Source organism: Grampus griseus (assembly GCF_964374135.1).
Source record: "Grampus griseus genome assembly, chromosome: 4".
In the NCBI taxonomy this organism is placed as follows: Eukaryota; Metazoa; Chordata; class Mammalia; order Artiodactyla; family Delphinidae; genus Grampus; species Grampus griseus.
In genome coordinates, this window is record NC_138997.1 from 139,905,781 (window position 1) to 139,931,212 (window position 25,432).

A 25,432-nucleotide genomic window follows, 5' to 3' on the forward strand; every position below is an offset into this window, starting at 1 on the left:
ATAGGCCACTCAGACCTCCCCCAGGTGGGCATTTTATAGTTATGTGATGTTATTCTAAGCTGTTCTGTTTCTCTTACCAGTGGACATGGCACATGCCTGATGTGGTTACATATATCCACACCTCCCTTTCTCCCTTTTAAAAACATAAAAAGTGGAACTGTGCGGACTGTTGTTTTTTGAATCCTCAAGTTTACTTGGTTCTGTTTTCTCTTTCCCCAGAGTTGGAGCTTTTCATATTGTTTTGTTTTTGTTTTTAATAATTAGTTATATTTCTGTTTTATTTTTATTGAGCTACTTAAAACTGAATCAGGGCTAGTATTTCATCTCCCATTTTGGGAATGGTTAGGATATTAGAAACTCAACAAGGCCCTGTTTGGGGAATAAAGTTAGGATGCAATGATAACTTATTTCAATTAAGTTAGTCTTGAAAGTAACAGCACTGCAACTTACCCTGGGGAACTGACTTGCTCTGTGGTTATTCAGCGTCTTGTAGAGGATTTATGTCCTCAGTACAGTGAAGTCTTATTGCAACTGCTCATGTTTTCACATTCAGCTAAGTTCACCAGTAACATTCTTTTTGCCAGTAAAAGTACGTAGTACATCTCAATATTTTGCGTATGTTTTGTTTATATGCTGTACAGGGTTGTATATAAAATACATGTAAAGTCATTTATGGCAATTTACTTTCAAGGTTAATTTTGACCATGTACATTGTTTCTTTGCATGCTGACATTTGAACTTATCCATTCTGGATAATGAGCATCAAGACAATGGTAACTAACATTTACTGAGCCCTTAGATGTGTGCAGTGCCCGTCTGGGTGCGCTGTCCACGTTGTAAGAGGTGATGCTGTGCTCCCTCTACAGGCCAGACCCCTGAGAAGCCAGTGGTTATTAAAGCCAAGAATGTTCACAATTGCTGTGTTGTCACAGCCAACCCTGCGTGAGGAAGCCTAGGCCTTATCTCCTTGGGCATAGAAAGAGCTGGGTATTCAAGGAAGCCTGTAGGCCGTTATGAGGACTTGGCTTTTCCTCTGAGAAGCCTCGAAAGTTGGAGAGTTTGGAGCAGAGGGGTGATGTAACTTGACTTAAATGCTGATAAGGTGCTGCTGGCTGCTGCATTTAAGAGTAGATGGGTTGGGGCGAGGCAGGGTAGATGGAGGGGCAGAGGCAGATGCAGAGAAAGCAGGTAAGGAGCTATTACCTTATTAGTCCAGCAGGCCGATGAGGGCGAGACCTTGTTTCTAAATATATTTTGAAGGTAGAGCTGACAAGACTGAATGTAGGGTGGAGGAAGAGGGCAGAGGCAGAGAAGGTAGCCAAGGTTTTGGGGCTGAGCATCTGCAAGAAAGGAATCTTCATTTACTGAGGAAAAGGAAATTGGGAAGAAGCACTAATTTGTGGGTGGATGGGTGTGAGATGCCTGTGAGAGAGGCCGGTGGAGATTTTGAAAACGCAGTTGGATATGCGTGTCTGGGGTTGATGGGCTGGGTGGTTTGGGGGAGGAGATTGAACAATAGACCACTGGCTTGTTTGGCCAGAGCTTGCCGTCTGGCATGTCTCCAGGGGCTGAGTAGGACGCTAAATGAATGAGGTGGTGGGGAGCGGGTTGGCCTGTGGGAAACGCCATCCCGGTGGTGCCAGGTCTTCTCTCTTTTTAGAAAAAGTAGAAAGTTGGGATTTTTATAGGAAATTTCCTACACTATTAAATGCTGAAAGTGAGGGTGTGGAAAAGGAAACAAGTGGGAGGGGCTGCTCTAAAAATCTGAGGGTGAGGTGAGCAAAAGGGCATAAAAAGAGGCGTACGCGGGGGTTATTGAGTGGGGTGTGACAGACCGAGTGTGCGAGGGCGGGAAGGCAGACGCGGGGAGGGACAGAGACCAGAACAGTGAGCACCTGTGTACGTGGCTTGAGAAACACATAATTGTGAAAACAGCTTGAGCCCCGCAAGTGCCCTTTCCTCGTGGTACTTCTCTCCATCTCTCTCCAAGGTTACCAGTGCTCTGAACTTGGTTTTCCTCTCTCCCGTGCACATCTTTATACTTTTACTAAATGTTATTTGAGGGGGATACACAAATGTGTGACTATTTTGCATGTTAGCTTTATATGAATGGTATCATACTCTATGTATTTTGTAACTTGCTTCTTTTAGTTAACATTTTGAAAGATTTATCTATGTTACTAGTATGATCTTATAATTTCTCTTCACTGCTAAATGCCCATTGTAACACTGTAAAGCTATTTATTCTTCTGGTAATGGACCTTTCAGTTGTTTCCCAGTTTTGATTGTTATAAAGAACACAGCAAGGACCATTCTTGTGCTCCCACCCTTGTGCACATGTACAGTGCCTTGTCTAGAGTATATACTTAGGCATCAGACTGCTACATTAAAGTCAGTTGTTTTTTTCACCATTTTAGCATTACAGGCTTGCGTATCTGATGAAAGCTATGGACCTAACCAGAAAGATTATCTTTTCTTCTATGCCGCCTTGGCCTATAGTAGGTGTGCAGTAATATTTATCCATTGCATACTTCCCTCCTCCTCTATACCACATTCTAGAGAGCAAATATAAATAAGAGCTGGAGGCAAGCCATTGGGTAGATTTTTGTAGATCCTCCTGTGTTTAAAGATGGGAATCACAGCCCTCATGCAGGTGCCTTGGCAGAGACAGCCTTTTGTTTGTTTGGATTTTTTGTTTAAAAATTATCCTTAAATGGCTGTAGGCCATGGATGTTTATTCCATCCACGTAACCACGTGCCCCACTGCTTCCTATTGCATTATACCTGGCTGTCACATGTTTGTATTACTTCCCTGGCCACTGAAGACATGAGTTTATGAACCCTGGTGTATATTCTCAGTTGTCTTATTGGTGCTCTTTTATTTATTGACTTAACAAGTCTGTGGGTTGGGTAGGGCTCAGCTGGGAGGTTCTTTTGCTGGTCTTGTTTTTTTTTTTTTAACTATTGATATATATATATATATTTAATATTTATTTATTTGGTTGTGCTGGGTCTTAGTTGGCGCGTGCGGGATCTTCATTGCCCTTTTAGTTGCGGCATGCGGGCTCTTAGTTGTGGCGTGTTGGATCTAGTTCCCTGACCAGGGATCGAACCCGGCTCCCCTGCATTGGGAGCACGGAGTCTTAGCCACTGGACCTATAGGGAAGTCCCACTGGTCTTGTTTGTTTGGTTTTTTTGTTTAATAAATTTATTTATTTGTTTTTATTTGTGGCTGTGTTGGGTCTTCGTTGCTGTGCGCGGGCTTTCTCTAGCTGCAGCGAGCGGGGGCCACTCTTCGTTGCAGTGCACGGGCTTCTCATTGTCATGGCTTCTCTTGTTGCAGAACACAGGCTCTAGGCACGTGGGCTTCAGTAGTGGTGCAGGCTCAGTAGTTGTGGTGCACGGGCTTAGCTGCTCCGCGGCATGTGGGGTCTTCCCGGGCCAGGGGTTGAACCCGTGTCCCCTGCATTGGCAGGCAGATTCTTAACCACTGCGCCACCAGGGAGGCCCCCGCTGGTCTTGTCTGAGGTCTCATACCGTTGCAGTCATTGGCAGCTGGGACCGGAACATCCAAGATTGCTCTCTTAGCTTGTCTGGCACCTCAGGAGGGATAGCTAGGAGCTGTGACCTTCTCCGCGTGGCTAGCTTAGGCTTCTGTCTACGGCAGATGGAGCCCGGGAGTTAGCATTCTGAGAGGGCATGCATCACACTTGCTAGTGTCTCACTGAGGAATCCTAGCACATTTGGGGGAGGGACCTATACTAGGGTTGAGTGCCAGGAGTCGTGGCTCACTGAGGTTACCAGGCTTTCCCCATCCTGACAGGTACTTTCGTGACAGATGGAAGCCAGACAGGCTTAGGACACCAGGCACCTCTGAGGGAAAGCATGAGATACCATAATGAAAACTGGGGACTAAATGAAAGTTGGCAAGTTGTTGAATCCCCACCCCTTTCTTCTCCCTGTCTGCTAGAACTCTGAAGATTGGGGAATTTCTCTCTGAGGAAAAGGTTGCTGCAAAGAAGAAACAATCCAAGGGACAAGATGATCTCTTGAAAATTCTAAACATGATAATGGGAATGAAAGAACTCAACAGAAGGGTTGGAAGGTATAGCTGAGGAAATCTGCCAGGAAGTAAAAGCAAAAAACGAAGAAATGGCAAATAGGAAAGAAAAAAGAAATTAGGGGACCGATACAAGGAGTTCAAAACCCAGCTATTTGGAAGTGTCATTGGTATGCTCCCATTTTCCAGCTGTGAAAAGTAAGGCTTTGCTAGGTGACTGGCTTAAGGGCGGCCATGTGGCTAACCCTGAGGTGAAGTTCAAACCCACGTCTTTTTGACTCCCAGCGGCATGGACCGCTTGAGTGCCCCGGAGAGCCACATTGGTTAATGATCACAGGGTTGGTGTGGAACTGCCTGTCACGCATTTAGGCAATATCCAGTCCCAAAGCGTTCTCCATAAAAGATTAACCTTTGAGATGATTAACATAGCTACAGAAGCCTTTGACTACGGAGAATACGTCAGATTGCCTTTGTTTCCTTGATGCTGATGATTAAGTTCAGTAGTTGAGAAGGATGGGAAGCGCAGAGGGGGGAGAAGCATTGGAAACGCTGTGGTATGGGAAGTGATAGAAACTTATCAGGGAACAAATAAAAATCTTTCCCAGAAGCAGTGGGACAGTAGCTGCAGTGTTTGACCTGGGCTGCATCATCACGGAAGTGGCTCCACCCTGTAGCCTAGGAGAGGGAAGGCAGCAGTGCCAGCACCGTGGAGTCCCCAGAATCCAGGGGACTCTGCAGTGTCTGGGTCAGGTTAGTTACCTTTCCTACTCCTCCACCCTCAAACTCAAATCAGAGCAAACACTCAAGGCATTTTAAAAAGCAGTGAATCCAAAACTGAGACCCTGGGAAGTGAGAAACGAATCAACAGTCTAGAGGGGGCACCAGTATTTAGGTGACCCATGTGACAGGCACTCTGAGGGGTGCCTCACACGCACATCACCTTAGTTTACCCTCGGGAATCTTGAGAGGGAGGTGTTCAGAGACCAGGCGTGGCGCTGCACCCTACTGCCCAGTGAGTATGGGCAAGGCAGGAATGCAGGCCCAGATACATTGCCCCCGGCCATCTCCCAGCTGTGAGAAGTAACAGTTATTCGAGGGTAGACTCCCTGAGGGTAGGGAGCTCATCTCTCCGGGTGTCCTACCTGGCCGTCGGGGGCCCTGACCATTTGCTGAGAGTGAGTGAGTGAGTGTGTGAGAGAGAGAGAAGTACACGAGTGAATGGTCATGCGTCTGGAAGACCACTTATTGAACATCTCCTGAAAAGTGCCCGGCTCTGTGTGTGCGCCCCCCGGTGTTCAGATTTGGGTACCATAACTTGAATTTTAGAGTGGTCCTGTGGTTTGCAGAGCAGTTTCTCATGTTGGTTTGGTACTGGGAGGTAAGTGGGTATCAGCCATCTTACAGCTGGGAAAAGCAGTTCATGAGTTACGTGGTAGAATGTTAGTGTTTTTTCACCTACGGCATTGTTTCCCCTTAGAGCTGTCACTAAGGTATGAGTATAATGTACTGCAGGCTCTCAGTATTCTTGAATGCCCTCGCGGATATGGTATACTGTTAAAATATGATTAACAGAATTATCTAGTATTTAATATCATAGTTGGGAAAATGGACATAGTTTCTCATTAACAGCGCCAAGTCGACACCTCAGAATGCCTGCCAGGAGACGACAGGGTCCGGTGTTGCTTCTGACACCCCTTCTTGTTGCTCAGTTTGCTATCATGATAACCCAGTGGTCTAATGATTTTTTTGAAAAAATACAATTATGATGCTTCAGGAATCAAGGAAGACAGAATCGGGGTCGGTAGAGCTTGCTCTTGTGTACAGGGTCGAGGACTAAGCGTGTTGTCTATTATCCATTTATATATGAGAGCAAATGTATATACTTCTAAGCTGCATTACTATCCAGAACAGCTAAATTTTACAGTTGCTTGGAAGTGCTTTCCAAGACAAAGCGTAAAAAGTAACATCTGGTGACTGTTGTAATGAGCGCTCTATGGAGAATAGTAGGTGGCCCGCCGTTGCAGAGGATCGAGCGGAGTCGTATAAGCAATCCCTAGGGCTTGGTGTTCTGCCCTGGAGACTGGCACCGGCTTTAGAAACACAGTGACACAGGCTTGCTGTACAGACCAGCGTGCAGCCGCGAGTCAGCTGACAGTGGTGTTAGGTTCATGGTCTGGAGGAAGTGGAATAAAACGGCCATACTCATCACACCTTTAACATTATGGTAAGCAGAATCTTTCCGATGGAATTGTGTAGTCAGAGTTGTGCTTATGACTAATATCTGCCATGGTTTTTAGGAATTTTTAAGGAAAGGACAGCTCTCCTCTGGCCCATTTCCCTTTCTTCTTTTGTCCTGTCTCCTGTAAAAAGCTGTGATATGATGTGGATAGACTGTAACTATCAATGTTTACAATTAGCTGTTTTCATTGTAATCTTTCTTGCTGCTCAAACTGTGTAACTGCGGTTTCTTGTTGAGGATATCTGTAATACTTTGCTGAGTCATTTTGTGTGAGGTGAATGGGGTAGCGTCTATTTTTAGCCCCTCAAGGCCCTGTGAGGACGACAGGAGGCAGAGTCCTGTGCCTGTTCGGGTTGTGACCACCTAGAGAGACTCGATTCCAATTTAAGTAGGGCTTTCAGCCACTGAATAAACAAAAAGTTCCTAGGAAATGCGTTCACTTTTTTTGTACCTTGTAAAAGATTTTTCTTTCCTCCTGTGAGAAATAGAGAATTTTAAAAGTTTAAAAGTCTCCATAGTAAAAGATTTGCTTATGCCTGTTTCCATCATTCATTTTTCTTTAGAGTTTGGCTCTTATTCTTTTCCTCCCAATTTCAGACTCTTCCACGCACTCTCCTTAAATTTTACCCCAGTTCTGTACAGAGGCTAATACCCTATTCATGGCCCTTAAAGTAAAGCTTTCACATTCGCTTGCAGTAATGACATATGTTTTCCACCTGCTCTGTTTGTTCCAGTCATGAGTGTTCGCTTTAAGAGAAAAAAAAGAAAAAGTCACCTGTTTTCTTTAGACCATGTACTCCTAGAGGACCACGAGGAGATTTTTGTGATTTTAATTTGTACTGAGTCTCGTACAAGCCCTCGCTTGTACAGATATTGAATAATGGTTTTGATAGCGACTGACTTTTAACCGTAAGATGGGCATTTAGGTCCTTAGGCTCCCCCGTGAGCAAGATGCTGTATCCCTGGGAAGACAGAAGCTACTCTGGAAGGTACATTAGTATTTTCACATTTTATCAGTAAGTGCCGGTGAATATACTTTGTTAGTAAAATACGTATACTAAATTGAATCTAGAAACCTATAGTTTTTAAACTCTTCATTTAAATATTCATAATGTGTTTCTTTTGAAACATGGAAGATTTGTAAAGCTTTTATATTAAGACAAAAGTGTACAAATACCTGACTCTTACATACCTGGCAGTAAACTATGTGCTTTTCTGTTCCCACGCAGAGCTCTGGTATCGAGACTTTAGTGGAGGAGCTCTGCTCCAGGCTGAAGGACCTGCAGAGCCAGCAAGGTGAGGGTGCCGCCTCCAAGGGCCATCCCCGCACAGTGGGTAGAGCCACCAGATCTTGGAATTGATCAGAAAGAAGAGGCAACAGGAGCAAAGTCTTTGTATTCAGTGTGTCACCAGGCCAGTGTCACGCTCTGTCTTTAGCTGTGAGTGGCTTCTGGGTCATTCCACAGCCATCACTGGTCGATAGATCCCTGCCCTCAAAGGGATGACTTAATCCACAAGTACCCTCATGGAAAGGAGACGTTTCACTGTGTTTGTCTTCAAACCGAAGCTCAGGGATCTGGAGCAATAATCTCTTACCTTTCCCATCCTTCTCCTCCCCCCCACCCCCCAAGTTAATATTTGCCTGTTGACTTCAGGGCCTGCAAAGGTGTCAGCTAATTATTTTAGGTTTGGAAGGAGCTTTTGCCTTTACTCTTGAAGTTATTGGAAAGGCAGGCTTGACAAGCTCATTGAGTCATTTTGATGCGTGAACCCTCACAGCTGCTTTTCTCAACTTTCCTGCAAGCCCGTAGAGTAAGAGTGACCTATTAAAGTGAAGGATCTTTATTTTACATGTCCTCCTCATGGTCATTGTGCTGCCCACCAAGCCTTGAGCCTTCTTTTTTTTTTTTTTTTGCGGTACGCGGGCCTCTCGCTGTTGCGGCTTCTCCCGCTGCGGAGCACAGGCTCCGGACACACAGGCTCAGTGGCCGTGGCTCATGGGCCCAGCCGCTCCGCGGCATGTGGGATCTTCCCGGACCCGGGCACGAACCTGCGTCCCCTGCATCAGCAGGCGGACTCTCAACCACCACACCACCAGGGAAGCCCGAGCCTTCTTTTTAATAAGGGCACAATTTATTTGTTTCTAATCTGAGGGCAGTATCATGAGCTAAGCTAAGAGTATAGCCCTCTGCTTCTATTTTAGTTGAAACATAGCCCTCACCTAGATGTTAAGTAACAGAGAGCTAATTGTAATAACTTTCTTTACAGATTAGTGTTAGTCAAGATGAGGCAGTATAAAGTCGGTGAGTGCAGAATTTTGTGAGAAAATATTTTTGGAATCTAAACAGGTGTTCTCTCCTTCTGGTGTAATTAATAAGTACACAGGGAATTTCATTCTCTTAATTAAGTGCCTCTAGAGCCTCTGTCAGTGATGAGGTGAACCTCTCTCCGTTCTCAGCCCAAAGTTAATGTGGTTTAGCCAGAGTTCCCTCTGGCACACTTAAGAAATAGATTTTTATTAAAAAGATAAACTGGTGTAGAGTTCTTTTAAAGCCACAAAAGCCTATGTAATTTCTGATTAAATTTACTTAAGAAAAAGACAGGAGCATTTATTAACTAAATATAAGACAAATCTTTCTGAATTTTTGTTTCATAACAGAAGAGAAGATTCACAAAAAGTTAGAGGGGTCTCCCTCTCCAGAGGCAGAATTATCCCCTACAGCAAAGGATCAAGTGGAAATGTATGTAAGATTGTATTCAGTAATAAAGCATGTGTTTGTTAAAATCAGACAAATGACTGCTACATGGTTTACAGTTTTTTGTTTGTCATATGCTATTTAGTTTGATATTTTATAATTCAGGAATTTATTGAGCACTTACTGTGTGCTTGACGCTGAGAATTCAAAGGTGAATAAGAAGGTCTTATCTTTTTCACGCATATTGAATCAATATTTGTGAAATTCACGGAATGACACAAACAAGGCCATTTATGGTCCATTCATACACCACTTTTGAAATTCACACCAGTCCTTTGAGACAGCTGTAAGCAATTAGGCTTGTCCTTGTTTTGTACACAAGGAAGCCAAGTTCCCCTTGCTGATTACAGAAGGAACTGGGCAAGTCATTGACCTTGTCCGACTTGTTTCCTAAAGATGCTTTTCTGTCTTTGTTTGTAGATGGTTCATATTTAAATTGACAGCATTGTAAGGAGACTTCCTTATTATACATTTTATTTGAATCTTCTCAACTTCTAAATCTTAAGGGAAAAAGAGTACTTGGTTGTGTTGCTGTGCTGTCCAGCACGGTAGCCGTAGCCATGTGCGGCCTGTTGGCCGTTTGCGATGTGGCTGTTTCAGGCTAGGAGGTGCCGTGTGTGTCATACCCATCAGCGTTCAAAGACTTCATTTAAAAAGAATGTAAAACACTATATTAATAGTTTTTTCTGTTGATTACATGTGAAATGATAATGTGGATATATTTGGTTAAGTAAAATATATTATTGAAATTAATTTCACTTTCTTCTTTCCCATTTAATGGGATTCCTAGAACATTAAAAAGTACCTAAGAAGCTCATAATATATTTCTATTGGACAGCTCTGGTCTAGACTGAAAAGGAGAGTCAAGTATAGGCCCTTTGAACACCTGGCCTTTTATCACTTCATGTGTGAGCTTGACTTGCCTCTAGAATGACCCCCACTTTGGTAGCCATCCTGACTCTCGAGTCTTCCTTTGTCAGTCTGTCTTGCTCTGAAATCTTCAGTGGCTACCAGTTTCCTAGCAAACTGAAAACGCTTCTTTCCTGTTGAAGCCCTCTGAAGCCAGCCTCCCTGGTTTTCCTGCCGTGTGTTTCCAGTGGTTGCTGGTCTGACGAGGCACAGCATCTTCGTGTCCTCACACAGGTTCCCGTGCCTCACAGTACTCGCCAGACCGCTGCGTAGCTGGAACATCAAGGCTCAGCTGTGGTCCGCTTTGTCTGATTGTTCTAGGCCTCACCAGCATCCCCTTTTCTGAACACTTGAATTCCAAGAAACCTGCCATTTCTGAGGGTCTGCTTAATGCTGGGCATTGCACTTGCCTCCTGAGAAAAGATTCGATAATAACAGTCACTGACTCATCTCGCATGTTAATTCCTTTACTCCTCACAACTCTGTGAGATAGATACTATAATTACCCCGTTTTCTAGGCCACAGAGAGGTTAAGGACCGTGCCTAAGGTCACATAGCTAGGCAATAGCAGAGTGAGGATTCAAACTCAGGGAGTGTAGCTTCAGAGCTCATGCCCTCGACTGCTTTGCTATCCAGCTTTTCACCTACATTTGTTTCCAGTGCTCATAACAGCCTTGTGAGGTAAGTCATAGTATCACTATCTTACAGGTGAGGAAATGGACCAAGACATTACATGATTAGCTTAAAGTCACAAGCATAGTAAATGACTGAGCTGAGATTCAAATTCAGATATTTCGTATCAAAATATTACATTCTTTCCACTGTATTAATTTGTAACTAGTGACTTATGAAAATCCAAATTTTAAAGATCAAAGTCATCTTAACGTATTTTCTAAATATTCCTATAGTGCTTATCTCAGTGCTGAATGTAAGGGTGCTTGATCCATAGAACTAAGTATAAAGTATATTTTACGGTATTATTAATTTTTAAGAAGTTACTAATTCATGGGTGACGTAAACACTGACTCTATTGAAATGAAATATCCCGTTTCTCTGATCGGTGATGTTTTTACTACATCTGATACGTCTGAGCGCCCACTTTTGAACTCTCTACTTGTTTTTCAGGTACTATGAAGCATTTCCACCACTTTCTGAGAAACCAGTTTGCCTGCAAGAAATCCTGACTGTGTGGAACAAGGCTACAGTCTGCTCTTGCCCTGGCTCTTCCTCGTCGTCCACAGCCCCACCAGCTAGCACAGACACGTCCTCCCCGAAGGACTGCAACAGCGAAGGCGAGCTCATCGAGGAGAGAAGCAGCGACATGCCCACCACTGTGCACGGGAAAACCCAGAGCAAGAGTCAAAATGAGAAGGAGAACAAATTTAGGAATGGCACAGGTGAGGAGAAGCCTGCTTTGTACAAAAAGCAAATCCGACATAAGCCTGAAGGAAAGATGCGCCCTCGCTCCTGGTCTTCCGGCTCCAGCGAAGGAGGCTCGAGCTCAAGTGGTAATCAGGGAGAATTAAAAGCATCCACGAAGTGTGTGAAAGTGAGACACAAGACACGAGAAATCCGAAGCAGAAAAGGGCGGAATGGGCAGAGCAGGCTTTCACTGAAGCATGGCGAAAAGGCGGAAAGGAGCGTGCATGCCGGAAGCAGCAGCAGCAGCAGCGGCGGCTCCACCAAACAGCTGTGCAAGCGGGCTAAAAGGCCGCTGAAGGAGATGGGCAGGAAAGACGCCGGCAGCACCGAAGGGAGAGACCTGTACCTGGAGAGCAGAGCCGACAGAGAGTACAAAGAGGAGCCGCTGTGGTACACCGAACCGATTGCTGAGTATTTTGTTCCCTTGAGCAGGAAGAGTAAACTAGAGACCACATACCGAAACAGGCAAGATACAAGTGACCTGACCTCAGAAGCAGTAGAAGAATTGTCTGAGTCAGTGCATGGTCTTCGTATCAGCAACAATAATATTCATAACACATACCTCGCAGCAGGTACTTTCATTGATGGTCATTTTGTAGAAATGCCTGCAGTTATAAATGAGGATATTGACCTCACGGGGACCTCATTCTGTCCTCTACCGGAGGACAGCAGATACTTGGATGACATTCATCTATCAGAATTAACACACTTCTATGAAGTGGACATTGAGCAATCCATGTTGGATCCTGGTGCCTCAGAAACAACGCAAGGAGAAAGTCGGATTCTGAATATGATTCGACAGAAAAGCAAAGAGAAGACAGATTTTGAGGCAGAATGTTGCATAGTGTTAGATGGAATGGAGTTGCAAGGGGAACGTGCAATATGGACAGATTCTACCAGCTCTGTGGGTGCTGAGGGCTTATTCCTGCAAGACCTTGGCAGTCTGGCTCAGTTCTGGGAGTGCTGTTCATCCAGCTCTGGCGATGCCGACGGGGAGAGTTTTGGAGGAGATTCTCCAATTAGACTCTCCCCGATCTTAGACAGCACAGTGCTCAATCCGCATTTGCTTGCTGGCAATCAAGAGCTCTTCTCAGATATTAATGAAGGATCTGGTATAAACTCTTGTTTTTCAGTGTTTGAAGTGCAATGCAGTAATTCTGTTTTACCATTTTCTTTTGAAACACTCAACTTGGGAAATGAAAATACAGATTCTAGTGCTAATGTGCTTGGAAAAACACAGTCTAGATTACTAATATGGACCAAAAATAGTGCCTTTGAAGAAAATGAACACTGTTCTAATCTTTCAACAAGAACTTGTAGTCCATGGTCCCATTCAGAAGAAACACGTTCAGACAATGAGACGTTAAACATTCAGTTTGAAGAATCCACACAGTTTAACGCAGACGATATGAATTACGTAGTTCCTAGAGTCTCGTCAAATTATGTAAATGAAGAACTTCTAGATTTTTGGCAAGATGAGACTTGCCAGCACAGCAGTGGGACTGTAGGAGAAACTCCGACATTAGTTTTCCAAACAAAATCCAAGCTAGAATCCGTCTGTGGTATTCAGCTAGAACAAAAAACAGAAAACAAAAGCTTTGAGACTACACAGGTATGTAGTGAAAGCAGCCCACGTGGAGATGGCTACAGCTCAGGGGTTATTAAAAACATTTGGACAAAGATGGCAGATAGCAATTCTGTAGCTGTGGTAGAAGTAGAAAGGATCGAGGATGAGTTGTTTTCGACAGATGTAAATAACTACTGCTGCTGTTTGGATGCTGAAGCTAAAATGGAGCCCCTCCAGGAGCCTAACAAGGCTGTGCAGAGATCAGAATATCATCTGTGGGAGGGACAGAAGGAGAACCCAGAGAAAAGAGCTTTTGTTTCCGGTGAGCTATCAAAGGTGGACGGTGGTGACTATACTACCCCCTCTAAACCTTGGGATGTGGCCCAAGATAAAGAGAACTCGTTCATTCTTGGAGGAGTTTATGGAGAGCTCAAAACCTTTAATAGCGATGGGGAATGGGCAGTAGTACCACCCAGTCACACAAAAGGAAGTTTGTTACAGTGTGCAGCGTCCGACGTGGTGACAATAGCTGGTACAGATGTCTTTATGACCCCAGGGAACAGTTTTGCTCCTGGTCACAGGCAGTTATGGAAACCCTTCGTGTCATTTGAACAGAATGACCAGCCGAAGAGTGGGGAAAACGGATTGAATAAGGGGTTTTCTTTTATCTTCCATGAAGACTTATTAGGAGCTTGTGGTAACTTTCAAGTTGAAGATCCTGGACTTGAATATTCATTCTCTTCCTTTGACTTAAGCAATCCATTTTCACAAGTTCTTCATGTAGAATGTTCGTTTGAACCCGAAGGGATTGCATCGTTCAGTCCTAGTTTTAAACCGAAATCAATCCTCTGCTCTGATTCAGACAGTGAAGTTCTCCACCCCAGGATATGCGGCGTTGACAGAACACAATACAGGGCTATTCGGATCTCTCCTAGGACTCACTTTCGCCCAATTTCTGCATCTGAACTGTCCCCAGGAGGAGGAAGCGAGTCAGAATTTGAATCTGAAAAAGATGAAGCAAACATCCCCATTCCTTCTCAAGTCGATGCATTTGAAGATCCACAGGCAGATCTCAAACCACTGGAAGAAGATGCAGAGAAGGAAGGCCATTACTATGGAAAATCAGAGCTTGAGTCTGGAAAATTCCTTCCCAGGTTAAAAAAATCTGGAATGGAAAAGAGTGCTCAAACATCACTTGATTCCCAGGAGGAATCAGCTGGGATTCTGCCAGTAGGAAAGCAGAATCAGTGTTTGGAATGTAGCCTGAATGAGTCTCTGGAAATCGATTTAGAAAGCTCAGAAGCAAATTGTAAAATAATGGCACAATGTGAAGAAGAAATTAATAATTTTTGCAGTTGCAAAGCAGGTTGTCAGTTCCCTGCTTACGAAGATAATCCAGTTTCTTCAGGACAGCTGGAAGAGGTATGTGTCAGTGTGTATTGGTATTTGGTAAAAGCATTTGATCAGACTTTAATTCTAAAGAACGGTCATTTCAGACAGTGAAAGATAGGGTTAAATTATTGGGAATTTAGTTTAAATGTCTTAAAACTTAGCATTCTGAGGATTTTTACAGAAGGACTTAACGTGGATTTGATATTCATAAATTTGAACTGGACAGTAGACATTTTCTGCAAAGACATTTTTAAATAAATCAGGATATGAGATGTTTCCGTGTTGTCTTAAGGTGCACGTACTATGCTTAAAGCAAAGCCTGGCATATAAGTGCTCCAGCTTTCAAAAATTGATGAATCCAGAAGTCGCTATTTACTCTTCAGACAGTCCTTTGCTCTTCAGAAGTGGCAGCAAAGGGTTTCTTTACATAGGAAGCCTGTCTAATTGTCTCTGAAACACTGATTAGCTTATTGAAACTTATGTTTTACATGTAAAATAAATTACATCTCTACAGAATTCTCTAAAATTTGTCGTGGAACATGTAAAAATTAAGCCACAATCCAAATGCAACAAAATAGCTTCTACAAAACCCGTACAGGTGGACTTTGCTTTATACAAAGTACCTATTCCTGAGGTTACATGAATGATACGGGTCAGCCTATCAGATGAGGTTAATAGTAATAGCTTTGTTAATGGGAGTCATTGTACCATTTGACTGTTCCTAAGAAATGATTCGAGGTTAAACTGAGTGAGTGTACAAGAGATAACACTTAAGGCAATAACCTGTTTCACAGAAAAAGCACAGTGCTCTGCCCATTTGCAGCCATTATTTGATATAGCAGTGCCTGGCCTTTTTCCAGGCGCAGCTTTTAAGAAGACAGTTGGAGGTGTTTAGAAGTCAGGCCACCTGTGGCTGGAGAGCAGCTGTGTCGCCCTTCCTCCCATCTGTCCCCCCCCCCCGCACACTCCGACCCCCCTTCACATGGCTCAGTCCCACTGGTACCATGAGGCTCCCTCAGGCTCCCACGTCTCCCACTGACGCATCCCTCATTCCTCTTCTCTCCCCTGCTGCATCCCCACCTGCATCAGAAATCATTTCTCCCTTCTTTTAATTTTCATGTGCTCTATGCCTCTTCTTTTAATTGCATTTGCCCTTTTTCATGAGTCATCGATGTACTTTCCTCATTAGATTATAAGCGCCTTATGGATACAGGTCATGCCTTACTCATTTGTCAGCTAGGTGCTGACGTGTGGCCCTGAGTGCATGTGATGGTCGGAAGCCCCACAGGCAACTCGAGAGTCAGTGCTCCCATGAGCTGGCCTGGGGATGTTTAGACATGAGTTGAACCCCACTGAAACGCTGAAATCTGAACTGCTCAGAACAACAGCAAAAAATAATGTTGTTAGGTCTTATCTGTTTGTTTATTGCCCCACTTTTCTTCCTTAAAAATTCCTTTATGTACTTTGTATTTCACCTGGTTCCAGATTGGGAAGAAAGAAAAAGAGGAAAGGAGTGAGATTCTGCATCATACCATTACCATGTTCCTTAGCTTTCTAGTACGTTGACGTACTTATGTGTTACCAGAATTCTGGGTTGTCTTGAAAGGTCTTAGCTGCCAGTAAAGTCCTCAGAGGACACTGAGGTTGTCCGATATCCTAGCTGTCCTCGGTCCTCACAGCCCTGGTCTCTCAGCAGAATCGCTTACAGTTCAGAGCCAGGTTGGAGCTAACTTCAGAGATTCATCTGAGGTACAGAAAGGTTGAGGGTGGCCTGAAAGGACAGGCTGGGGCCAGAATCTGTGCCTTTTCACTCTCTCACACTACCTGTCGGTCTTGGGGAGCTCCTGCCAGGGTCGTCTTCCCCTCCTTTCCTGAGTGAGGGCAGTCTTTACAGAGGGCCAAGCTCTGTTTTAAGTCACTAGCTGCCAATCTGTTTCAGTGCAAGTGGTCTAGAAGGTAGGATTTCTAATAGAATTGTACCCAGCAACATGAATTATGATCCTTTTCAAAAATTTAGTGGAGTTCAGTTCAGCAAACATTTATTAAACATTTACACGTTCTGTGCCCATCGCTAAGGTAAGTGACCTGGATGAACAAGACACTGACCTTGCCCTGGGAGAGGGAGAGTTCAGTCTAGTACTGAAGACCAGTTGGCAAACAGATCACTTCTTTTCCTTGACCTAGGTAATTCACTCCTGTGGTTCAAATTCAGGAGTTACAAGAGGGTATGTACACAGTGCACAGGTCCCTCCCCAGCAGCAGCCATGAGTGTGGGTCCCGGTGTGTATCCTCCGAGGATACTGTGTGCTTGGAGAGCAAATACCTGTTCACGTATGTTTCCTCCTACTTTTTTTTTTTTAACTGAAATGACTTTATTATAATCACCCTTCTTTTTTATTTTCTGCATATTATTCCATTGTATGGATGTACCAAAATTTCCTAGCCAGCTCCTTATCTTTTAGGCTGTTTGGGTAACATGGTGGGTGGCTTGGGGAGGGTGAGCATAGGGTGCCGTGGGATCGCAGAGGAGAACCGACCCAGCCCGTGAGAGTTGAGGAGGGCTTTTGCACGTACCTGAGCATCCAGGGCAGAAAGGAGGAGGCACGACGCTCTAGGCAGAAGCAACAGCGCGCACGAAGGTAGAGGGGCTTGAAATTTCTCACGTGTGCAGGGGAGCTGCCAACGTTTAGGTCGTGGCTGCTGAAGTAGGAGCTAAAAGCCGAGGAGCAGTGCGCCAGGCGTCCGTTATTTGTGCGTGAGTTTGTGCAAGAGTGTTCTCTGTGTCATCTGCTTGATTGCTGCCTCCATGTCGTGCGCTTTAAGGCGCAGAGAAGCAGTAGAAGGCCCCGCCCTGTCTCCGGGAAACCATAGTCCAGTCCAGCAGAGGAGGCCTCCCGCGAGGAGTGTGCCAGGGGAGTTGGAACGCTCTGCTGAGGGGAGGGCGCTCGGTCCCAGCCCCGCTGTGCTGGCTCTGTGCCCACTGCTGTGCCACCACTACCCTACTGAATGCCTGTAGTGACTTGCCGCCATGGGCTTATCCCCCCCGTGGCGGCTACGGGCGCGTAGGCCCAGAGGGTGGGATGCCTGCCCCAGACCCCAGTGTAAGGGCAGAGCCCAAGTTCCTTCCAGAATGGGGCACTTCCTGTCAGTAAAGGAAAACTTAGGACAGCAGTGTCCCTTACTGGTCTCTGTTGCACAGGGTATCTCTTCATTTACATTTTCTCTCTCCTTTTCCAAAGAACAAGGCTTATTATAGGAGGCTTTCTTTTCCTTTTGTGAGGCAAATAACTGAGAGCTGACTGTGTCAGAGGGCACTGTTCAGTGCTCTGTTCCCAGAGCAGAACTCACCTTTCTCTTCACCAGAACTAGGACTGTCTAGTGAGCATTTAAAGCAGTGAGCCTTTACCTAACTTTCACCTTCTAAAGAATTTCTGAGTATTACATCTGTGGCTAAAGACGTTTCTGATAAGCCTTTCTGGATTAAGTTCATGTTCTTCTCTCTTTTTTTAATTTTTTTTTTACTGTTTCATTCACACATTAAATATTTATTAAGAGCCTACTATGTCTGGGCGCTATTCTAGGTGCTAGGTTTAATAAAGGAATAGACAAAGACGCCTGCGTTTGTGGAGGTATATTCAGTCAACAATATGAAGTTACACAGTACGTTAGAATCCCAATGCCGTGGAAAAGAAGAGCCGGGTAAGGGACGTGGTGGGATGGGAGTGCTTGGAGGGGTTGCCATGATAAATGCGGAGTACGGGCAGGCTTCCTTGCCAAGGTACCGCTGAAGAAAGGCTCCCAGGTGGCACGTGAGCCAAGAAGCTACCCGGAGGGAGCGGGAGAGCGCTGCTAAGGCAGAGGTGCGCCTGGATCGCCCAAGCTTGTGTTCTGGTCCGTTTTCCACTTCTTCCATTCTTTCTTCATGCTTTTCATTCTCAACCAAGTCAGAAGTTGAATTAATACATTAAACAGACATTATTTAAGCAAAGCCTGGTTATCTTTTGCAGCCTAAAAATTGGAAATAGCTAAGTGGAAAGATGTCATAATGTGTATTCGGTGTAACAGAAAACAGGAAAAATAAGTCCTCGCTGTTGGAATTGACATTCAAATGGAGAATGCAGAAAAAATCCTAAAACTATGCCAGAGTCCGCATGGTCTAACAGTGATTTCAGCAGGGGAGGGAGAGAGAAAGTGGTGTGCTAGATAATCAGGGACTTTGGCCAGGGGGAGCCTTTTCTTGAGGCCAGCAGACCTGGAGTATCTGCTTTGTGCCAGGCCCTGTTCCTGGAGGTGTGAAGATCAGTAAGGTGCGCTTCCTGCCTTGTGCTCAACACACGTCTGGTCCTGCCTGTGTCTCACCTGCTGTTCATGCTGGCCCAGCCCCCCGGCTACACCTCGGTCCCTCCAGCCTGCTTTCTCCCACCGCATCCTGTCTGTCCCGGTGAATTCTCCCCCTTTCTTACTCTTTACCTCACTTGCACAATCTCAAGAAAGGATTAAAGATAAGCAGTCTGACAGCACTCACATGAATAAAACACTGATCCTTCCTCAGCCTGCCCCACACACTTTCCTTCTCAAATAGGAACTTGTTACCTTCAAATCCATCTCTCTTCGATAGTGCCTTGGGGACGATCGGGAGACTTCTGTCCAGGGAGCCATCCTTGCTCCTCCTGGATAGCACCAAGTAATCTGTTCGCAGATAGGTATGCCTTGGAGAGAAGGCGGAGCCTTTCCAGAAGGGCCTCATAGTGCTGTGAGTTATGTGCCAGACGCAGGAGTCAACCTGGAATTAACTACAGACCTGGCATGTTGCTGGCTTCATTTGCGTTAACCCTGGCCTTGTTGTCGCTGTTGCCCTTGCTATCTGTTTATCTAATAGGTTTACTAATTTTTATTGTTAGAATATACTGCAGGAGAAAATGGTGAAGGTTAACTGACCACTCTGGGTAGACAGCACAATTCTTCAGTTTCTAATTGAGGGGTATTTCTGAAAAGTTACATGAAAATCAGAATCTGAAATACATTTCCCGTTTAGTAAGTAATAAAAATCACACATTACTGAATCAAAAAGTTCTTGATAAAGTAAAATAATTTACTTTGTTTAGGAGAGTAACAAAATCCTGTTAGAGAACTGAAGATCATCGGTTGTAAGACAGTTCAGGTTTTGAACTTGAACATGTAATGAAATGTCTCCTGAAACACAGGTGTATGCAGTGTGTACAGGTCGTATGCATCGAGCAGACACTTCCTGAGACTGGGATGGGTGATGGGAGTTACAGAGATGCCGAAAGCAGGCCTTACTGAGCCTGGCAGGGCCTGTTGTCAGGCACAGTGAGGCAGCAGCGTGGAAGACCCCAGCATACCAGGATGTCCCCGGGGTGGCTGCCCCTGGCCACGTCTTCTGACGACCGCTCACGAGGACACTCCTCGATCATGCGTGACAGCCACACTGCATCTAGTCCTTGCTGCCCAGACAGGTGGGCACGTCCAGCTGGGACTTGAGAGCTCCACCAGCGAGGGGTGGGCGTGAGCGCCTTCCCCTCTGCCAGGGCTGTGGATGTGCACGGAGTACGAGGTCATTCCTGCTCTCAGGAGTCCTGCCCTCCTCTCATTTCGGTGTCTGTTTCCTGTGTTGAATTTGAATTACTATCAGTGTTATTACTTGGTTTTAGTCTCAACTTCCTTCTGGTTCTCATCGAAGCAGCTAATTGTTATAAAGACATTAGGTTGGTAACTCTGCCTATAAAATTTCCTCTGTCCCATTTCTTCTTTGACTCCCTCCTGCCTGAGTGTGTGAAGGAGAAGAGGGTCCTCCTCACGTTCTCTCGAGCACCTCACACTAGCCACCCCGTTATCTCTGTACTTCCAGAATCTAAATACTTGCCTTATTTGAGGCTGTTTCCTTATGTTTTTGCCTCGTAAGAGTTTTGTTGTGGTTTTTGAAAAGACTTTTTATTCCATTTGCAATATAAGTGTTTTTAAGAAAAACTTCCTTTGTATGCTATGAACACGTTGGCTTTCTGTATTCACCTTGTCTAGAACAGTAAAAACAAAAAGTCAAAAAGAACCTCACCAGTTAAAAAATCCTGGGTTTGTAGTCCATAGTTAATAATGCTTGAATTTTTTCCCCTTTATTTTGGAAGTTTGTGAACTTTGTCTATATTTGGTTTGATCTAAACAGTTTCCTGTATTGAACACTGATGTACAAGGAATGAATAGAAGTCAAGAAAAACAGACCTGGTGGGAAAAAGCCTTGTACTCTCCTCTTTTTCCTGCCTCAGAATGTGAAGGTAAGAAGACCTGCGTTAGGTCATTGATTCATCCACTCAGATTTCTAATTCATTAAAAGCAGTAAATTCTTTTGCTGTAAAAATGAGTCCAAAAACATTCTGTGTGGCCAGTGTTTGTCAGGCACTGGGGACACAGAGATGCATGAGGACTGGACCCTGCTTTAACCCCTATCACAGCCTGGAGGGGCGGGGCGTGGAAACGCTACGGAGAGGCACCCCGGCCCTGACGGACTCCGTGCCTGCTCCCCGTGAGAGGTGGAGCCCCCGTGAGAGGTGGAGCAGGGAGTCCTCAGCTCTGGGGGGCCTGCAGGAGGGGCCCCGGTGGGAGGGCTGGGGAGAGGTAGTCCCCGTGACAGGAGTGGCCTGAGCAAAGGCCGAGGGTCTGCGGCAAGTCGGGCTCAGGGACAGGGACCCACTGGGCCCAGCTGGGTCGTAGCTGAGGCTGGAGAGAGGCGGGGGGCGGCGGGGGGAGCGCTGAGTTTGGCGGAGTTGGACAGGCAGGAGGAGAGGGCCACTTAAAGGAGTTACATTGGAGGGTATCAGGTCAGGTGTGGTTTTTAAAACAGTTCTAGCAGCAGAATGGAGGGGGGAAGGGATTGAAAAACTGCAGAGCCCCTGCTGGGGTTCTTAGGCTCTTGCAGTGATCTGGGTGTGACAGGATAAAGGCCTGGATTGAGGCACTCGGGGGGTGGGGGGGGCATAGAGAACAGCATCGAGAGGTTTTGTGGAGGATGCCGGAGTTTGCTGGGTGACTTTCTGTGAGTAGTGAACAGCAGGAGGGAGTTAGGGGAGACCGGACGTCGGAGCAGTAGCAGATTTGGTGAAGATGATTTTAGTCTGTGAGCCGCCCAGGTGGACATACTCAGAAGCTATAAAAAGATCCTGATCTGAAATGTCGGGAGAAGTGAGAACTAAGGAGGCAGCCGAGTGGTCAGCTCAAGACTCTGAGCTTGTGCAGACCTCCGTGGTCCCCTGGGCTGTCAGCTGCAGCACTTCGTCAGTGGTCTCTCCGGTCAGAGCCCTGGGGGCAGGTCAGTCTCCTGTTAGTATTTGCATGTTCGAGTGTGTGTCTCTCCCCAGCTCATTTGTAGTTAACCTGGGGCAGTGATGTCCCTCACTGCCCGTGGGGCCTTGCGCACGCTGGGGGCTCCGGACGCCTGCACTGGCCTGCCCTCGCAGCCTGGCCTCAGCCGACTGTGGGGGAGGCTGGGACTGTTTGCTTCTCTCTGTTCTGTGGGCACAAGAAACGGCTTCCCCAGCCCTGCCTTCCTCCTTCCCAAAGGGTCATAAGGGGAGCATAGAGCAGAGTCTTTATTTTCAGCATCTTTTTTTTTTTTTTTGCGGTACGCGGGCCTCTCACTGCTGTGGCCTCTCCTGTTGCGGAGCACAGGCTCCGGACGCGCAGGCTCAGCGGCCATGGCTCACGGGCACAGCCGCTCTGCGGCATGTGGGATCCTCCCGGACCGGGGCACGAACCCGTGTCCCCTGCATCAGCAGGCGGACTCTCAACCACTGCACCACCAGGGAAGCCCTTCAGCATCTTTTTTATTTAACAGCATTTATTAAAGGCCTGTTCCTCCATCATTAGCTAGTATTTGGGTTGCTCTACATGACTTACGAGGTGCTTTCAGTCTTTTATACAAGCCCCGTGAGAGCCTGGTTTTCAGATGAGGAAGCTAAGTCTCAAGTTGAATGCCCAGAATCAGGCACTAGCCATGCAGCTCAGGCTTGAGTCCAGGCTGTCTCCTTGTGGTCCAGAAGCTTGCTGTCCACAGCAGCTGTCTGCAGTTGGTGCCCGGGAGACACCAGGGTGATAGGAGTGCAGTCCAGTGCACTGGCTGAGTGAGTCCCAACTGCAGTTAATGGGAGTGTAGGCGGCGAGGGCCGGGGACCCTGGAGCAGTGCAGCAAGAGGACACCCACACGCAGGAAGGACCCAGAGGGAAGGAGGGACGCGGTGGCAGAGCAGGCAGGGCCAGGGTGGGGGGCGGCTTGGGGTGACTTCCAAGCACACTGAGTTGGGGCTCCATCTCTGTGTCGCGGGCTGTCTCTGCAGCCTCTGTCCCGTTTTCTGAGGAATGCGCTTCAGCTGTCAGCTCCAGGTCCGTGGTTATCTATACGGTGCCTTGTAGGTGCTGTACGTGGTTGTTAGTCCATTCAGCTTTTTATATATTGTGGAGTGGCGTGCAGAGAAACTCTCAGTGGATAAGTGTGGTGACCAGGCTTTTGAATGACCTTGAACTCACAACCGTGAGTTAAATCCTTGCACGGTTGCCTCATAGTGCCGTTACGAAGTGTGGTGCTTTCAGCCTGTGGGGTGGGGGCATAGACTCAGCAGAAGCTTAGCCGGGAAGCAGGTGGCCTTCTCACCCACTCAGCAGCCGTGACTGCCGACGCTCGTCCCTGCTCCAGAAACTTCTGACGTCACGCTGATGATTACTGAGAAGCCTGTGCAGCTCTGAGTCTGAGCTGGGAGCTCCAGCCTCCCCGGGAAGGAGGGCAAGGAGGATTGTCCCTTTCTCCTGTGAGTCAGGAGATGGAGGCCCCAAAGGAGGAGGAGGCAGTGTGGCCGTGGAGCAGGGGCAGCGAGGGCCCCGTCGGCACGAAGGCCCAGCCCCCACCCTGCTGTGTGCCCACACACACACCCACTCTGCACATATTTCGTGCATGCTTGCCTCATGCCAGGCACTGTTCTAGGGGCTGGGGACGCAGAGGCGTCGTCCCTGCCCTCCTGATCAGCTCACCTCTCAGCAGGACCTGAGGGAGTCAGGACACAAGCGCCTGGCGGCTGGGGCGCGGTCCGGGCAGGAGCGCCAGCCGGGGCAGCAGCAGGACTGCACACGCTGTGGCCTCTGTGTGCCCGGCACGTGGGCCGGGGGTAGGGGCACGTCAGGTGGGCAGCAGGGAGTCTGACCACAACGGCCTCGCAGCTGTGTGCCACAGTCTGTCCCACGCGTCCGTCTCCAGAGCTCATACACCGGATTCAGAACATTTGGAAAGCTCACTTAGAAAAGTGTTTGTGTTATTTGAGTTTTAAAGAGAGAGCCCTGCAGGGAAACAGTATAGGTAATAGTGGGGGGATCCGCTTCGTCTATGGGCATATCCGAGCCAAGGAAATGGTTACCTTCCCCACCTCGTACGAGTGGTGACCAAACGCGGTGGGGCACGGAGATGATGAGAGCTTGGTAGGTGAGCTGAGAAAAAGGTGACGGCCCAGAAAGGGTGAGGGTGAGGGTGAGGGGTTCCCTGCCTCATGGGAGAGCAGGGCGTCCTCCCCAGCTGTCCTGCGGCGGGCCGGCCCCAAGCCCAGGGCTTTCGTTAGTAGCAGCTGTGGAAGGTGTTAGTGAGTGTGCCAGCCCGAACTTGAGGCTGCGCACAGGTGATCTCTGAACTTGCACAGAAATCTGCGAGGGCAAATGATGATCCTGTTTTAGAGATGAGAGAACTGGGGCTCCAAGAGGTTCGATAAGTTGCTCCAAGTTCCATCACAAGTAAGTAGCATCATCAGCAGTCAACTGACGTCTGTCTAATCCCAGAGCCTGGGTTTTTTCGTGAACCTACACTAGTAAGTTTGAGGGCCTGAGGCTGTCAGGACCAAAGGTCACGGAGAGTACAGCCTTTTGTGGGAGGCCAAGCAGGGCCCAGGCTTGCCCGCCCCCGGTGATGGCAGGAGGGCCCATGGTCGTGGAGCTGGCCCTGCCGCTGCTGTGACGCGTGGGGTGGCGCGCAGCTCATCCAGCACCTCGCGGTGACTGCTGCGGGCGGCTGGGGTGGAATCCTGACACCCTTTCCGTGGAGTTAAGGTGACTGGGGGGCCAGTGCAGGTTAAGGCCGGTGGGCATCAGCCCTGGGAGTGCTTCAGACTCACCTGGGAGCTTCTCAGAAAGTGCTCATACCCAGACCAAGTCAGTCAGAATCTCAGGTGCGGGCCGGGCTTCCGGACTTTTCTTAAAGCTCCCCAGGCGCTTTGAATGCGAAAGCAGGGTTGAGAAGCTTTAGACTAAATGATTTATCTGATTCCTTCCAGTTCCAGCTTACAGTCCTGTCCCCTTCCGAGAGCCGCTTACCCAGTCAAAGCGCTAGCCACCTTCCTCCTCCCTGTTCCACGGGTGGCTTAGTTGCTGCTGAGCTGAGGAGGAACAGAGGATGTTGCCCTGCTTTGTTATCTCCGTTGCGCCCCCTCTTGTCTGAAATTCCTTTGCTCACTTGTTCTGTGAACATACGCGTGGTGCATCATCTGTCCCCCTCCACACCACGTACGCGCTGGAGAGCTCGGACCTTGCTGGTCTTTTTATCCTGTTTTCCCAGGGCCTGTCACTTAGAGGTGTGAGTACGTATTTGTTGAATGAATGTCTCATGGTGGGATAACAAGAATGCATGGTTATGCTGGCGTGTGTTTTTGGTTTTTGTTTTTTTAACTCCATGAACAATTTGTTAGAAGAGTTCTTAAACTGGCCTAACGTTCTCCTCGTACACCCCTGTCTGGCTGGTGCTGAACGTGTCTGCTTTTAGTGACTTCATAAAATCCCCAGAGGGCTGTAGACCTAATTGATCTGACTTTTCATTGAAAAATGAAACAAGAATGTATGTTTCGTAACTGTGTCTTAATGAAATTTCCCCCCTTTCCCTCTTTTCCCTTCTCCATTCAAAATGATTAAGAATGTTATACAAATGCCAAGGGAGAGAATGGTATAGAAGAATATCCAGATGTTAAAGAAATGCCCAGTAATGAAGAGCGTCTGTTAGATTTTAATAGGGTAAGTGGACTGTCCTCCTCCTTATTACTAACTTACAAACG

The 25,432-nt window shown here is 46.9% G+C and overlaps 1 protein-coding gene across 4 annotated transcripts in view; it reads left to right on the plus strand.

Moving 5' to 3' along the window:
• The window catches only part of KIAA0232, an 89,310-nt gene that overhangs the window by 59,469 nt on the left and 4,409 nt on the right, over window positions 1-25,432 (plus strand). Inside the window, exons 1-6 of one of the 4 annotated variants that reach the window (XM_082652827.1) lie at window positions 1,044-1,188; window positions 7,529-7,595; window positions 8,959-9,040; window positions 11,090-14,375; window positions 20,527-20,635; window positions 25,294-25,391. In XM_082652827.1, coding sequence (XP_082508953.1) covers window positions 1,156-1,188; window positions 7,529-7,595; window positions 8,959-9,040; window positions 11,090-14,375; window positions 20,527-20,635; window positions 25,294-25,391 — 3,675 coding nt within the window. In that variant the 5' untranslated portion in view covers window positions 1,044-1,155. Of the gene's footprint in view, window positions 1-1,043; window positions 1,189-6,179; window positions 6,285-7,528; window positions 7,596-8,958; window positions 9,041-11,089; window positions 14,376-20,526; window positions 20,636-25,293; window positions 25,392-25,432 lie in introns of those variants that run through there. The other 3 variants (XM_082652828.1, XM_082652825.1, XM_082652826.1) reach the window with 3 other exon arrangements.